The following is a 16,746-nucleotide window of genomic DNA, read 5'->3' as shown; positions in this document are numbered from 1 at the left end:
TGTGACGCATGCGCAAAATTTGTTAAAAACAAAAATCCAAGATGGCCGGCGATGGAGACCGGGAGATGGTGCTCGCAAACTTTCAGGTAGGTCCATTATTACGCGTTTTTCGTTGGCTCTTCTTTTGGATAAAAATACTCTTATTAATTTCTTATCAGAGTATAACAGGAATCGAGAACCTAGACGAATGTATAACACTCCTGGACCATCACAACTGGGACTTGACGGTACGAAATGATTTTCCTCCTAATAAATTATTTTTTGTCATGACCTTCTATTTCCTCGCGCTCAGTTTGATTTAAGCTTATGTTTTTTTCTTTTGAAACTCCTCTTCTAGGCTTGTGTGAATTCCGTATTGGCTGATGAAACGGACTCCCCGCTACGGTTGGTGCAAGTTGGCTGTACTATAAACGTTAAATGAGTTGGTAACTTACGGAAAATGAATGTGGCACGTTTTTTGGAATCGAACAGTCATTCATGACGCCATCTATAAGTTTGCCACCCATATTTTATTGTCCCTCTTGCAATTTACAGAGCGCTTTTTCACCGGAAAGAAAATCTTGGATAATACAGAACTTAAGTCGTATTCCATTCATTATTGACAATCGCGATTGTTTGAGAGAAATGCCACAATAATAATTTAGGCAATTCCCAAGGAATCGATAAACGCACAGAAAAGTTAATTATTAACTGTATCTTGTCACGGAACGCCAAATATGATAGTGCCAACTGTTTTGTTTACTCATTGTGACATGAGCAATTCCTAAGGGGTTAATAATATTGTCAATATGGATAAATTTTATCTCTGTGATCACAGGCAGCCCAAGCTCATGTTAGGGGAGTGCGAGTAATAATAAAAACATGAGCTTTGAGTGAAATCAGTATTGTATATGGGTGGTCCTTGCAAATTTGAGTGCTTTACAAGACTTTGTGAAATATTGTAGATTCCGAGTGTAAAATAAAGCTATATTTCAACATTTATTTCATAAAATGAATAAAACTAACTCATCTCGATAATATTATATTCTGGCATGTGGGACTTTCTTTGACACCACTGTTGTTCCCTTCATAAGATGGAATCAAGGCTGCACACTTGGGTTTTGGCCATAGTCCACTTGAAGGCAGTTTGCGTCTCAAAGACCCTCAGTTCTGAGTGGCAATACTTTTCATGTTTATCTTAAGTCCCATAATTTGTGAACCTTGGTAATTGCTTTGTCACCAAAAGAATCACCATTCATTTGGTAAAAAAATGAGCAGTTTTTGCACTCAAATCCATGACTCCTTCTTTCTGCAAGCACTGGTGATTTTGAAACTGAACACAGCTGTTGGTGAGTGTTGGTGAGGCTCAGGTCCAAGGTCAAATTTTTCTCTACCTGAGGAAGTACAGAGACTAAATAGGCACTATCACAGAGATTGTATTCCTCAAAAGTGAACTGCGATATTTTATTCATTGCGGTGGATGTCGTAGACTTTTGCATGTTTTGCTTAATGTGTAATTTGCCCTCAGACACAACCCTCACCAACAGCCATGTACAGTTTCAAAATCACCAGCACGCAAAGAAAGAAGGGATTGTAGAATCAAGTGTAAAATATGCTCATTTTTAGCCAAATGTGTGGGGATTTTTGGCAACAAAGCATTTTACCAAGGTTTGGAAATCATAGGGCACTATTTGTACACAAAAAAGTTGCCCCTTTTTGAGTGAACTGTGGCTGATGGCCCTGACTCTGTCTTATTGAGGGAATAGCAGTGGTGTCAGAGGAAGCTGGAAATGGTGGAATAACCCCAAGCCAAATAAGAATACACCAGAGATAAATTAGTTTTACTTATTTTATCAAATGAGTTCTCAAAATATAGCTTTTATGTTTGGCATCTACAATCAGTATTATTTTTATTCCCTTACCAAGTTCTCTAAAGTGTTCATTGAAATTCTCAACCAGCCACCTGTAACTCAATACCCTGCTTACTTTCAATGGTCACGTTTAGACTTAATAATTACTTGTAATTATTTGTTGCTCTCTTACTCTCAAAATGTGAGTTCGGGCTGCTTATCTTGTATGCAGATGTTTGTCTGCGGAGAAAACATCTGGTAAAATCGATCATTTTCTCCAATCTGATTGGTCAATGAAAAGGGCCTTTCGAAAGTTGTATCAACCATTTTTGCCCAACTTTGCACATGTGTAGATGCAAGTCTTACAAAAAATCTATCTTGACACTTTTGTCCTTGTGTGAAAGTGGTTCCTCACATCAATTTAAACTTAACGTTTCATTAAACTGCAACAAGTTCTTATAAAGATACAATTTTTTATAGCATTGTCTCTCTGCTCTGCTCTTTGTTGTGTACAACTAACTTGTACCATTGTTAACTAAACTTTAGTGGTGGCTTAGATCTTTCAGAAACTTGAAATCATTGATTTTCTTTTCTGAATAAAGTAGGTGAAATATTGCCAACGTTTATAGCAACAAATAAATTGACCTTCAAATTCTATCGTAGGCAATTTGGAAAGTGAAAGGTTTTGGATGTGTGAGGATAGCCTTAATCAAATTTTTGCCTATTGATAATTGACTCTTATGACAATTATGACACAGTATCAAAACACCAGGCTGGACTTAAATTCATTGTGAATCCTGGCATACAGGATGTCAAATACCACTTTCTTCTTGTTGTTGATTTTTAATAACAGCAGATTATTGCTGTAATATTAAAAGACAAATTTGTTCACCTTTCTAGCTTGCCAATGGCTCCCACAGTTGATGACTACTCTTGCGTCACGGATCAACCTTCTATGGTGCCATCTATAGCTTCAGTTTCTGTTGGTGAGGTTGTTGGGAGAGCAATCCCTCTGCAAAAGCCTCCAAGGAAATTAAAGTTTCTAATTGAGTGGAGAGAACAAACCATTCCTATTGTGTTAGATGAAAATGAAACATTAGGTACAGTTTATACACATAATATATGAGTGCTAAAGTGTCCTGTCACAAAAAATTAAACTATGGCGTCCTAGGAAACGTCCACTCACCAAAGATATTATTTGCTCCTTCACAACAGACCTTGTAGTTCACAATTGAGACGTGGGAACTGTAAAGTTGTAATTTCTCCCTACAAATCTCTCTTATTTTGTGCTGGTTCTAAACTGTAGAACCAGTGCAAAATTAGAAAATTTTACGCGAAGAAATTGAAAATGAAAACTGCCCTTCTCAGGTATGAATCACAGGAAAGGGGTAATGTTTGGTTAGTGGACATTTTTCACGATGCTCTTTCCAAATCTCTCATCAAATCACATATTTAACAAATTCAATTTTTGTGATGCCATTGCTTTAGTACCCAACAACTTAGAATAATTATTAGCAGTTACAACATAATACTCACAAGATGGCTTGCACAACAGGGTTGTATTTTATCCCCAAGGCGAACTCTCATGTGATCATTGTACCTTGTAGGGGCATAAACTTCTGGATAAGTACCCGTAATAAAAACAATGGCCACTGTTAGATTTATGGCGTTACCTTTTACGCTGAGTCAAATAACAGAAGGGCAATTATTTCCCTATCAACTGATCTGGTGCATCTGAATTAAAAGGGTGAAAATGAATTTTAGCAGCATTGACAAACAGGTATCTGGTAAATCAAGACCATCATTTTTATATGGGAAGCCCCTTCCAGGAAGTACCCATCCCCCCTGTTAGTTTGTACTGTATTTGCATCTGTTAAGGACGGTGCCTACTAATACCAAAATATTTTTGTGCGGTTTATGACTATGCGGGAAAAGCAGATCTTAGCAAGGCCTTTTGGAATCCAAAAAGAAAATTGGGGGTAACCACGCATTTTCAGAGATATTTTAGCAATAATATCTCTAAAAAATGCCAAAATATAAAGCAATGTATGGGATTTTTTCCTAAATTGAAGCTTAATTATCTCTGAAAAATGCATGGTTACCCCCCAATTTTCTTTTGAGATACCAAAAGCATCTGGTAAGTTCTGCTTTCTCTGTATAGTTTTAAACCGCGCAAAAATATTCCCGTGTTAGTAGGCATCACCTATAGGAAACCCGAGTATCTCGCGATGCGCAGAACGTATGCGCAGTAACAATAGTAGGCACCGTCCTTAAACTCACCCATTCTTAACTTCAGCTGTCTGTAATAAGCCTACCGTATGAGTCTTAGGAAAACATGATTTTACAACCCTTAGATCTCTATACACACGGCCAGTGCAAATCCATACTTTTCTACTGGTTAATGAAAGGTTGCCTTCATTCCATCCTTGTTAACTGGGAGCAGGGGAATGGAAGAAGAGACTTCTGCCCGGATTTCCATACCTGGGGGGAATGGTAGGGGGTATGTTTAAAGTCCTAAAACAGGGGTATGGATATTTATGAAGTCTTCATTACCTGAGAATGCAGATCATTGCAATTTTTATTTTTCTTAAAATTAAGGAACAATCAAACGAATGCTGGAGATGCAACTTGGGGTACCAGTGAGTCAACAAAGCCTTCTGGGATGGCCAAACCATTTACAGCTAAATGATGATGTAAGATACATACATTTACTGTACATATGATACTTGTTACAACTCCTTTTGACATGAAAGCATTGTGATGTTTTGTTTAAGCCTGGTGAATAAATGATTTAATGGCCTGCAACTATTGTTGTCAATTCCTCTTGGTAAGTTAACAACATTAACCCCTTTCTAGTAAGTGTAGCAGTTTTACTATGTTACTTATTTTCTGCCTCTGTTTGCCATCTCCCCCACCCACGGTTCAATATTTAAACATTCACCAACATTAAAAGAGAATTGATTGGTCTCCTATAGCTCATTTTCTTTTTCTGGATATGTTTGTGTCATTAACTGAAAAAATTATATGTTTATCAACTCCTTTTGAGTTTACACTTTTCAAAAGTCAACTTATCGAGCTTTTCCGATTTTCATTGTTGCTATATTTTGTGTATAAACCAGCTGGAACGCTGTGCATGCACTGTATTTCTCAAGGCAGTTTCACAGTTTAATGATATGCTGTTTCTTTGTGGAATTTTTGTTTGCAGAGTACACTAAAGACTTTAAACTTAAGAGAAGAGACAGCTCTGGTTTTAATAAGTCGTGCAGTGACACAGACTCCCAAAGAAAGTCAGCCATGCTCATTAAAAAGGGCCATGAATGGAGAAACAAGGTATGATTTCACTTAATACCATCCTATTTGTTTGTTATATTTACAGTCTGTGCCGTTTCTTTGTCTTCAGGTACACTGCTCACACCCTTCTGGCAAGAAGTTTTCTATTTACTATCAATGCATGTATGTTGTCTCTCTACTATAAAATGCCTTAAACTAAACCTTGGTTTCTTTTTTTCAGCCTGGCTTCAAAAAGTAGTAATAGTTCCCTCGAAAAGATCATGTTAAATATCCAATATGGCAGCAGAGAGTTTAACCTTCCTTATGCAGTCACAAAGACAATAGGAGAGGTATGCTATGTTATGCTGCAGTTATTTAAAGGGATATTTGTTTTAAACTTAACTGTGTTACTCTACTATGTAAAGTTGTATCACATTATGCCATGTCCACTGTAAGATAAAAACCTTGGTACACTTACAGTGATTAAATATATGAGATTCGTCATACAAACATATCAATAATTATAAAGTACCAGTAGATACTGTCTACATATCAAAATTTATCCCACTGCGTGCATGACAACTTGGCAACTATGTGTACAGTGTCAGTGCGTACAAGTCCCTTTTCTGTCTTGATCTTTCTTGCTTTCTTTGTCCCTGTCACATTGTTACACTGAATATTTCATGCGTTATTCCCACCCCATTCTTTCTTTCTGCTATCATTTTTGCAAGCAACATTAGTACAATACAATCAGTCTTGTCTTTCTTTTATGTAAACTGTACTTAGTTGCTGTTGCATTTGTTTTTAATTAATTCAATCACCAACAACAATACTTTATTTCACATTTCCTTAAAACATGATATAATATTTAATATGTATAGTTATCACAAAGTTGCAATATAACGAGTGTGCTGATTGGTTGAAACAGTGGCTTTATCAGAGTACAGATGCATGGAGCAACAGTTCATTCCCGCATGTTGTCCACGAGTAATGTTACAGTTAACAATGTTCACTTCTGCATTCACGAGTTGGCTTACAGGAGCCTTTGATTTATAAACCTTATTAGCCAGTGAACCCCACACCCAATCCTTAACCTGAAGGTTTAGTGATCAATAATAAAATTTCTTTTTGTTGTAGGTAAAAGCAGACCTTCTCTCCTTGTCTGGTGTTCCTTGTCGGCATCAGTGCTGGGCAGGCTGGCCTGTTGACGTCACTGATGATGTATGTCGACACTCTCATTTATTTAATACACTGTTATCTGTTTACTTTGATACTCCCTGAAGCTAAGAGAAAGTTCAAAGATTGTTGACCAACATATCTGTAATTGAGTTAAAGAGATAGAACAACAACAAAGTGTTATTTGTGGCTTATAGTTGTATCTTCACACTAAATGATTCCTTGCCATCCAGTCTGCATAGCAAAATTAACATTACAACAGGAAAGTACAGCTCAGTAGCTTTCATTTAAATGGTCACACTTTAGGATTTCCTCCACAGACTCAAAAGTTAGAACCACCTTGCACAGCATAATAAACAGCACTGCAGGAAAGTACTACTCAGTAGCTTTTATTTGACTGGCCCTGTTACACTTAAGGATTTCACCCACAGACTCAAAAGTAAGAACCATCTTGTACAGCACAATAGACAGCATAACAGCTTTCATTAAAATTGAACAAATTTATCCCCGGACTCAAACATTGGAACTATCTTTTATGGGTAAAAAGTTATTGAACAGACATGTGACTTTGATGCAATTACATGACAACTCTGTCACCTGTTACAATGTGTTTAGTTATAAAATATTCCATAGCACTTATTCCAAAGTGTTAAGTTATTTTATTAATTTTGTAATAATTATTGTTATTTCAGATGTGCCTTGCAGAAGCTAACTTGTCGTTTCCAGTGCATAGTTTAACAATGAAAAGAAGTGACGAGAAAAAATCACCAGTGTGTAATGAGGTACATGCACGTGTACATTTGATTCTATGGAAGCTTGTAACTTAAAAAAAAACAAGAAACAAGTTGTGAAGCTTCTCGCTGAAAAGTAGACTCACCAGAAGTTGACTTCTTAGGCGTGAAACACGAACTAGGAGCAATGAAGTTGTTTTGTATCTGACTAGACTCAACAAAAACCTACTTTTACGAAAGTCTTATTGAAAAGAAGTTTTAGATTGAAATCTATGGTGATTGTTCTTGATTTCATTCACTCCTCAACTTCTTAAAAGTTTACAAGCATGCATCCAAGTTTTGAAGATGGGAAAATATACCTTTTCCTTCTGTTGTTGATCATGTACCCTATTTGGTTCTCTGTGAAATAAAGAAACCAACCCTATCACCTCCAAAAACAACTTAAAATTCTACAGTCATATCCTGGCCTTAGCATGTGTGTTGTAGTGGTTTGGCACATTTTAAATGACTTGTTGGACATTTATTTTAATTTGGTCTCTATCATGGTGTCCTAAGTTGAAGTGGTTTCAACTTTTTAAAACTAGAAACATGCTGCGTGATGGTATCTGTATATGGTGGGTGATGCATTACTTGATTTTGTCCAACAGGCTAGTACCTCAAAAACAAGACATGTAGATGAAGAAATGGACGCTAATGATGATAGTAGCGATAATGAAGATCCATCTTTTCATGTTGATGATGACGAGATGTTTTGTGATGTAGCAGCTCCGAGTAGAAAAATAACTGAAATGTGTAAGTGAATGAAATGGTGAATGAATGAAAGATGTATTTTTTTCAATCAGTGACATTTAAATACTAGAAAAAAGAAAAGCCGAGTTCTCCTAGCAGGAGTTGAATCTATGACCTTCCAATTACTAGTTTGGATGCTCTACCACTGAGCTACAGGAGACTAGTGGGAGCTACTTTAATGGCTTAGTCTCCACTAGTCTCCTGTAGCTCAGTGGTAGAGCATTCAAACTAGTAATCAGGGTAATCAGAAGGCCATAGGTCCAACTCCTGTTAGGAGAACTCGGATTTTCTTTTTCCTAGTATGTAAATGTCACTGATTGAAAAATACATCTATCAAAGAAGGGCTTGGTTTTATACATTTAACCCCACACAAATTGACTTTTGAGGAGCCACCTCAAAGATTTTATTTTTGCAACAACTGTCAAATTACTTTCACTCTCATTGGTTAATTTTTTATTAATAAGAAGGCAGATGTCTATGGTGATGCCATCGCTCGATTTGTGCCAATTTATAAAGCACAGCTTGTTTTCTGCATGGGAAGAAATTTATATCAAAACAAGAATATTCAACCAAATCGAGATAAAGTAAAATCAGCTGAAGAAGAAGCAGCTTTCATTCGAGTGGGTAATAAAAATAAGAAAATATTTACATGTTGTAGTTTGGGTATTTGGAGATCCACTCATGTACCTGTGACAATGCTATGAAGTAATTTATGGTCAGTAAAAGGACAAGGCACATCAGAAACCGACAATAATTAGTTAACACATGATGAACTCCTGGCCAAAGCTTAGTAGTGTTTTTCAATTAAGGACTGGTTGCACAAAAGTCAATTTTCCATTGCTTGTTCACTTGCGTCAGTCTCAAGGAGTCAACTGTTCGTGATTAAGCTTAGATTTCAGGCTTGTTGCACTTTGGGTCCCTCACATGATACTGTGTTAGTTTTGTGCATAGAATGTTTGAACTGCGACGGATACTTGGTGCAAAACTTTATCGTTTTCTTGGTTTCCTGTCATTCAATTATAGCATTCCTTTTCAAGTTATTGACTTGTATAATCCTCTACATTGCCTTTCTTTTTCATTGTTTTTTGAAAGTGGAAAATGATTCTTCAGACACCGCAGAAAATTTAGTCAAGTTTACCGCAGAGTTTGAAGAAAGGTAAGAGACATCAAGCTAAAATTGTTAAGAACAATGTAATTCACAAGCTTTTGGGAGTCCTTTCACGCTAAACTAAGGTTTTAATACAGAGAAACTGGGACAGTGTTGGGGAGTTTAACTTTTTACTGGATTCAATTGGGAAACTCATCCTGTGTTTTGCTGGGATTGGCAGTGTAGGAAGCATATAGACTGAGTGGAAATATAGGGAGGATGGGTAAATGTTTAGCTCGGTCATGTGATAAGTAAATTTATCGCACTGCTGAACTGGTCCATGATGAAAAGGAGCATTCTCATTGGTCCCTGAGAGGTCTGATATTTTGCTGTAGAGATCGCTAAGATGGACTGCAAACGAATTGATTTGACTGAATTGAGTTTGCAGTAAACATGTTTAAAAGAAGGGTGATTTCATGAAGTCAAACCTTTTCCTAGTGGCCCTGCCTATGATTTTGGGGAAACGTTGTTGAAAATAGCATGAAAAAGTAGTTACACTTACCGATTTAGCGGGCTCAAAAGCAAGTATTTCCGTGGGGTTTTTGAGCATTTTTTGCTGTTTGACCGTGCGGAAATGGCCGGGACTTGCTCTCGCCCCCATTTGCGCGCGGGTCAAAGAGCGAAAAACGCACAAAAAAACCCACGGAAACGCTTGTTTACACGATGCGACCTGTCGACTGACTTCTTTTTCTGTTGGTGTAGCACGAGGTAAAATCGGCCTGATTTAAAAATCTGTACCACTGCCACACATTTTTATAAATTGGGCTGATTTTCTTCATATTTTCTTTGTCAAATTGTGCCGAGGCGGCCCGATAAGTCGCTACATGTAAATTTGCCTTAAACAAACAAAGGCTAATTTTTCCCAGGACGTGTCTCACGCCTGTGCAGTGACGTGTGTATTTACAGCTCGCTTGCTTTTGTCTGATTATCGTGTGTAGGTATGGTGAAACACACCCTCACTTTTACATGGGTCCACTGGCTGAAGCCATCAAAGAAGCAGGAGGAGCTTCAGCTAAAGAGGTAAAAACAAGTTAAAACAAGTTAAGCCAGTTAGTTTTAAGTTGATGATGTGGAGAAGAAGCTCACAGCATTTCATACACATGAATGTGTGAAGCTTCTTACTCCAGGCTTGGAATCAGTTGATTCTGAATGTGGCTTTCGGCTGCCGAAATGTCGGTGAACACGTATTAAACAGTTTCTCGTTCTTTTCTTATTTCAGAGAAGACCTTTGCTCATATACCTTCATCATGATGCCAGTATATTAACAAATGTATTTTGTAGGTAAGAAAGTAACTTCAATTATTGGCTAAACTTTCATTTTTATTTCTCAAACTCATTAATAATTCATCAAGCCAAAACAAAGCAAATTACTTCCGTGAAGGAGGTTTAGAGATGTGATCTTAATTATCATAAAATTTTGTGAACTTTTGCTTCGAATTTCTCCAAGAATTATCAATAGTTTGAGAAGCTATATCAAACACTCGAAAGAGTGTTTCCTCCTATTTCCAAACACCTCAAAGTTGGTGCGAAGGTTGGTATTGGTGTACCTACTTCTCGGTGTTTGGAAATCGGAGGAAACACTCTTCCTCGTGTTTGATATATTACTTCAATTATCATCCGCCTACCCGTTCAACCCTCCCACATCTCTCTCCATCACCCACAGGTGACCTGCGCATGCGTGGCATTGCTAGAAAGGGGAAGAGAAGAGGGGAATAAGACGCGACCATTAAGCGCGTGGGGAGAGGCGGTGGGGCGCTTCACTCACGGACCCGATTCTCTTCACCCTTCCCATTTCTAAAGCCTGCTAAAGGCTACTCACAAGGGGTTAGAGCAAGGAGATTGCCTGATTGATGTGTTTCAAACACTATTCTCTCTTACTTAACTTTTTGTTTTTCAAATGTATCTTGCAAGGGGATGAGATCTTTTAATCACGAAGCAGTTACAATGTTTTCTTTTTTCTTCATCTCTCAGTCAACTGATTTGCTCCGAGACCATTGTGAACTACATCAGTGGGAACTTTGTTGTGTGGGCGTGGGACATGACCCATGATGCCAACAGAACAAGGTATTTATATACTCCATGCACAAAGTCTTTATTTAAAACGGGTAGCACTTTATTGTGTAAGGTATGGTACTAGTAGTAATGCAAAGTTGCGCATGTATGACTGCAAAGTAACGTGCCAGGGTAACGTGCTAAGGTAGTTCTCTGCATGTTTGACTCTGTGGATCAACATTTTTCGATTTTCTTTGTACGAAGTGTTTATTCCAATGGCTGTTGTAGCACTGAAGCTGGCCGACCACAACAACTTCTAGAAACGCACCGTTTAAACCAAAGCCCCGACCAAATGTTAAGATTCATCTCAATTGCAGGCGGAGACGGATGCATAGTAGGCCAAGAAGCTGTTTTTCATATTGTTAAAACTGGCATACGCTACCCTTTAACGCAACTTAATTCTCTCAAAATTGATTGATTTACAGCTGATGTACAGTCTTAACCGAAGTTCATGCACGCGTGCCTTAAACAAGTTTAATTAATCAGCTCGGCTGCTCCAGATTTCGATTAACTCAGAGTTTAAATTTCTCTCTCCTCGGCTTTTACCGCTAAATCTAGTTATTTCATTTAAGTCTTGTGCGCTTAATTAATCTCTATGCGGAATATATGAAACGTATATTTGAACTGAGGATGGAGGATAAAGTAGAAGGAGACCCTCGCAGCTATTTGCGCAACAGAACTTAAAAGCAGTTGCGAAAGAAAGCCCGTAGAAAATTTTGGCTTGAACGCCGGGGATTCAAACCCATGAGCTCCGTGATGCCGGTGCAGTACTCTACCAACTGAGCTATCAATTCAACTGGAAGCTGGTCATATTGGTCTTCTGTTTAATTAATCACTATCTCTTGTCCTTGTTTGACGTATGTACTCGTATGCGTGAATCGTTGTTCTAGATTCTTGGATATGGTGACGCAGCACTTTGGCAGTGTGGCCGCCAGCACGGTCCGGGGGTTTGGGGCCGAGCAGTATCCGCTTCTGATCGTTGGATTAAAAAACAGATCAGCTATGGAAATATGTTCAGTTATTCAAGGTAAAGGAATCTCATCAACTGTGAATAAATATCATGCCCCGTCTTAGTGGCTTTTTAATTCAATCCAACGCCAAAGTAGTTACGCGATAGAGTAATCGAAGGAAGCGTGAACAACCCGTGAATCAATTAGAACTCAAAGCAGGAGTTGTACAACCAGTGCCAAGAGTGGGAAGAAGGTTTCATTCCTTTTAAAAGAGATTCCCTTTTTTAACATGGGACGAAAAAATCTGAGTCGAACTAAGAGTCGAACTACTGTCCTTCCGCACGCTGACGTTAACTCCCATCTGTTGAGTGTGGGGACTGTTTTTAACCAATCAGCACTGAAAAAGCGTATCAAGGTACAATCAAAGCAAAGCGAACGCTTGCGACACTCAGTTGACAGCCTAACCTGCTAGCAAGCTTTCCAATTGGGTTCTCACGTAAAACATATATTTGGGGAGCAAGCGACGAGCGAAGCGAACCGAGAGGGGATTGGGGCAGATCAATCCTTTCGCGGCTCGCTTGAGACCCCAAATCAGAGAGCTCGGTAGCAGGCTATTGACAGCCCCACTATCATATCTGTCAATGATTGCACATGTCCTAAGTGACTTCCTAAATCAACAGGGTCGTTGGCCTTAAAATGTCCTGTTTTAGCTATTATTTAATTTCCTAACTCGTAAGGTAGCCACGACAGATTGGCTAGTCCCGAGTTGGGCTGTTTTAAAGAGATTTTGCTGCGCATTTTGCTCCTAATTACACTTTTCCGTTTGGAAATTGTCTATTGATTAGCAATATACGTGTCGCCACTTGATGAAAGTTTCATTACTTGATTCCAATGCGTGTTATTTGTTGGCAACAGGTTCAGTGACCCTTGATGAACTCATGACAGGACTAATGAGTGCACACGAGACATTCCAGCAAGCCATGGATGTTGAAATCAGGGAGGAGGTACGCGCTACAGCCGTATTAATTTTGGCAGCACTGTGCATGCTTCATCATGCACACAGCGCTCTGACAAGTTCAACCTTTCCAACAAGGCGCATTATGTAGTGATCGCAAAGTGTACATTAACCTGAAAACTGCATTTAATGAGAGGAGGGCAGGGCAGGGGAGGGGAGGGTTGTGGTGACCGAATGTTTGTAGTGTTGTGGCCAACCCTCCCCTCCGTTAAGCAGGAAGTTTTTGCGCGCTATCATGTATCTCTTGGCCGATGGTCTATTAGAGGCTTTCTATGGAAACACACAGAAAACGCCAACAAATAATTTGGATCACAGGGGGGCTGCAGAAGCTCCCAATTATAACACTCTTGGTCTTACCCTCGAGAAAATGCGACGGACTCATATTCACGTTATCACAGTTTGTTCTGAAGGGTAGCACCTGGCAAGTCTCCGATTGGAAAGGCGTCATAAAAATAAATGAGAGGTTCTCAAGTGTGTCCACTTGTTTACTGTCGTGTAATTGTAACGTTTCCAGGAAGAAAGAGAAGCGAGGGAACTGGTGAAGAGAGAACAGGATGAAGCGTACCAGGCCTCTCTCCGTCAAGACAGAGCTAAGGTTAGAGTTGCCTGATTCTCTGTTAGATCTAGGTCGTACGCATTTGATTATTTGTGTTCAGGGCCAAGGGGCGAAAAAGTTAATCAGCACTTTGTCTTTTTCGCTAAAGACGTTTTGGTACCGGATTTTAAATTGATATTTTTTATTCTCTCAATTTAAACCTTGGAACCTTTTTTCTGTTTAAACGGGTAATGGGCTCCTGCCAGTATTCAGTCAGAAGGTTTTGAACTATCAAGGCACCCTATTGTCGTGGGGTTCACGGTTCCCATACAGTGTAACCTCTCTTTACGGACACCTCTTTAATACGGACACCTCTCTGTTACAGACAGTTCACTTGGTCCCTGAGAGACCGAAATCCATATAAAACCTACCTCTTTAAAACGGACACCTCTATAATGCGGACACTTATCCCTGTCCCCTTGGTGTCCGTAATAAAGAGGTTCGACTGTACTTTCATAGTGAATACTCTTGGCCATAAAACCTTGTCATCTGTTCAGAGTTTGTTTTGTTCCAGGACTCATGAAGCATTGTCTCGAATTTTCTCCAACAAGTCTAAATGGCCCTGTGTAAAGATTCCGGATAGTCAAGAATTCAGATTGGTGTCAATAATCCATCATTAAGCGCATTGTTTATTTTCTTTCTCATTTTTCTGCGCAGGCTGAAGAGAAGAGAAGACAAGAAGAGGAGGAAATACTTTCCAAAAAACTGCATGAAGAACAAGCTCTTCATGAAGCACAGCTTAAAGAGGTATAACAATTACTCCTTCGGTGGAAAAGCTCCAACATTCTATAAATATAGCAAAATGAAAATTTGCTGGAGAAGTTTCACCAAATTTCCAGGTGGAAAAATTGAAACAGCGAATGGCCGAGTCCTTTTGGTTTGAACGGTCAGTTTATAGAATCTCACCCAGCAGCCCCAAGAGAGGAAATGTGCTACAAGACTGAGGTTTTATTGCTGCTGCATGCTTAAGTTTTAATTGTTTTCACTCAAGTTTAACCAAAAACCCGCAACTTGAAACCGCGGATACCGACCCTAACCTCGGCAAGTTGCAACCCGTCAACCTGCTGAGAACCTTGTCTGATACAATAATTACCAGGGCAAGATAGAGGCGCATGACTCCAAATTTGGTCTTGAACACCACTGAACCAACCATGTCCTTTCTTGTTTATTCGTTTCTAGGCCCAACGATTGTCGCTTATGGACCACCTTCCTGCGGAGCCTGGGTCTGAGTGTACAGCTCCGGTGTCTAACCTCCGGTTTAGATTTCCTAATGGAGAAACCGTGACAAGGAGATTCCTGGCCAGTAACCCACTGCAGGTATGGTTTTAATCAATATTACGTCACATTATTTTTACTCACGAATGTGTGTTTCACAGCTTACGAACTACAGACTTGCTTCCTGTTTAATCTTGTGCTTTTTTTGGCAGGTTGTGTTAACCTTTGTTCAGACGCAAGGTTTTCTGGACAGTGAATACAAAGTAGTGACAAATTTCCCCCGGAGAGACGTAAGTGTAATTTCATGATTTTCTTTCAACAAATTTCATCTTATTTCATTTCCTCTGACCCTTTGCATTCCATGTTGGTACATCGCATCCAAAGACGTGACAGGTTTTCTGCTCTGACTCACTCTAGAGCGGTTTTTAATACGAATGTCGGAAGTAATTTCGCATTTGGTTTGATTTTACTTTGCTGCGCTCCGTGACTCGTCAGCTCAGTAAACTCGCGCCATATTCTCAACCAGTGAGAACCAAACGCAAAAATTAAATCGTGACTCGCTCGCAAACATTTTCCCGCGCTTGTGATGATTATATGTACAGTATTTGCTTCGAGCTCTAATTGGTTGTGAGTGGCCAGCGTAATTGCACCGCGTTCTTTTTTTTTTGTTTTTACGACACAATTGAAAACCGCTCTGTCTGTGAACCATTTGTATTTGCTGTTGTGTGCTCTAATACCGGTTATAGCAGAAACAATAAATAGTAGTGTCTAGGTTTCTCTTAAATTGTGTTATGGAAATGTTTTAAAACTTAATTTCATTTCCTTCTGCAGCTTTCTGCGCTGGATATAACAGGATCTCTACAGTCAGTGGGACTTTATCCACAAGAAACTATTTTTGTTGAAGAACGCTAGCGATTTAATTAATACTCCCTTGGAATATGGAGTTGTAATATAACTAAAGCTACAATGCTATACGCGTCTCTCTAGTGTCAACGGGAACGCTTTCAGTTTGGTTATCCTTGAGGACTGAAGGAAGATAAAGCGTGGTGAAAAACAGTGATCTGTTTTTTTGAATATAAAAATTTCGATAGCTGTAGTGGTGAGGTCAAAATGACTGATTGAAACGATCCGTAGCCAAGGTGCCAACCGCGCCTTAAAATTCTTGTTATATTTTCAAATTTTTAAATTAAATTATATTTAATGAAAGAGAGAAAGGTTTTGTCGCGAGTTTGGTAAAGATCACCGGATTTGCGATGTTGGATATATACCGGAAATTTTTTTTGTTCGTGTTGAGTTTCTTCTATGGAATGTAGTAAAAGGAAAAGCAAAGTGATCGCAAATAGCCAATCATAGCGAATTCGAATAACTTAAGGAACCAATCAGAACTGTAAACGATAACATGTCGCCGATACCAAGCGCGCAAATCGTATGCTAAGTTCGCACGCCAAAACACAGATGAAAACGAGGCATGAGTGGTGACCAATCACAACGCTCGTTAAGACACTCTTTCCGATGTCGAATGTTAAAGGAGAGTGTCGTGGGAAATGTCGGAGACTAGAGGATAGTTACTGTGTTAAAGAATAAAAAGGTCTAAATATATGTGGTGAACTGGCCATTTCAGTTCGGTTAAAAATGACTCACGAAAATACTTCATAACAAAACGAGCTACATTTCTTCGAACTTGTTCAAGTTTGTTGACAGCATTCTCGTGGTAAGGATTCCATGCGGCTAAAGCATTTCAAGGTGTGGTTGAACGAGAGCTTAATGGTTATTTTATCGGTGGGTATGGCAAAGGTTAAATGGACAAGAAACTTGGCAACGCGAGCTACCTCATCCGGTTACTATAGTGTTTCTACCTTTCAGCTGTCCCGTCTCTGTTGAAAAGCAGTAATCATATCATCAGCTTTTAGCGCTGTTGGCCATCGCTATACCCAGCTTACAATTTCCTACCTCTGATGAAAACCAGCTGGGGATTGA

General features: G+C 39.0%; 1 protein-coding gene across 1 annotated transcript; it reads left to right on the top strand.

Moving 5' to 3' along the window:
• Window positions 1–8: 8 nt before the first annotated feature.
• Window positions 9–16,368, top strand: LOC146468452 (FAS-associated factor 1-like). Its single transcript, XM_085124182.1, has 21 exons — window positions 9–86; window positions 159–227; window positions 338–384; window positions 2,730–2,929; window positions 4,428–4,522; window positions 5,035–5,159; window positions 5,341–5,449; window positions 6,237–6,320; window positions 6,968–7,057; window positions 7,654–7,798; window positions 8,888–8,951; window positions 9,881–9,962; window positions 10,162–10,223; window positions 10,914–11,006; window positions 11,885–12,021; window positions 12,860–12,948; window positions 13,474–13,554; window positions 14,212–14,301; window positions 14,734–14,871; window positions 14,982–15,059; window positions 15,601–16,368. Exons 1-21 carry the CDS (start codon window positions 42–44, stop codon window positions 15,679–15,681), a joined length of 2,004 nt encoding a protein of 667 aa, XP_084980308.1. The 5' UTR covers window positions 9–41; the 3' UTR covers window positions 15,682–16,368.
• The last annotated feature ends 378 nt before the right edge of the window (window positions 16,369–16,746 follow it).

This window comes from Pavona decussata, unplaced genomic scaffold (genome assembly GCF_977016875.1).
Source record: "Pavona decussata unplaced genomic scaffold, jaPavDecu1.1 SCAFFOLD_130, whole genome shotgun sequence".
NCBI lineage: Eukaryota > Metazoa > Cnidaria > Anthozoa > Scleractinia > Agariciidae > Pavona > Pavona decussata.
Note: the sequence above shows the minus strand (reverse complement) of the source record. Positions and strands in the feature narration are given on the sequence as shown.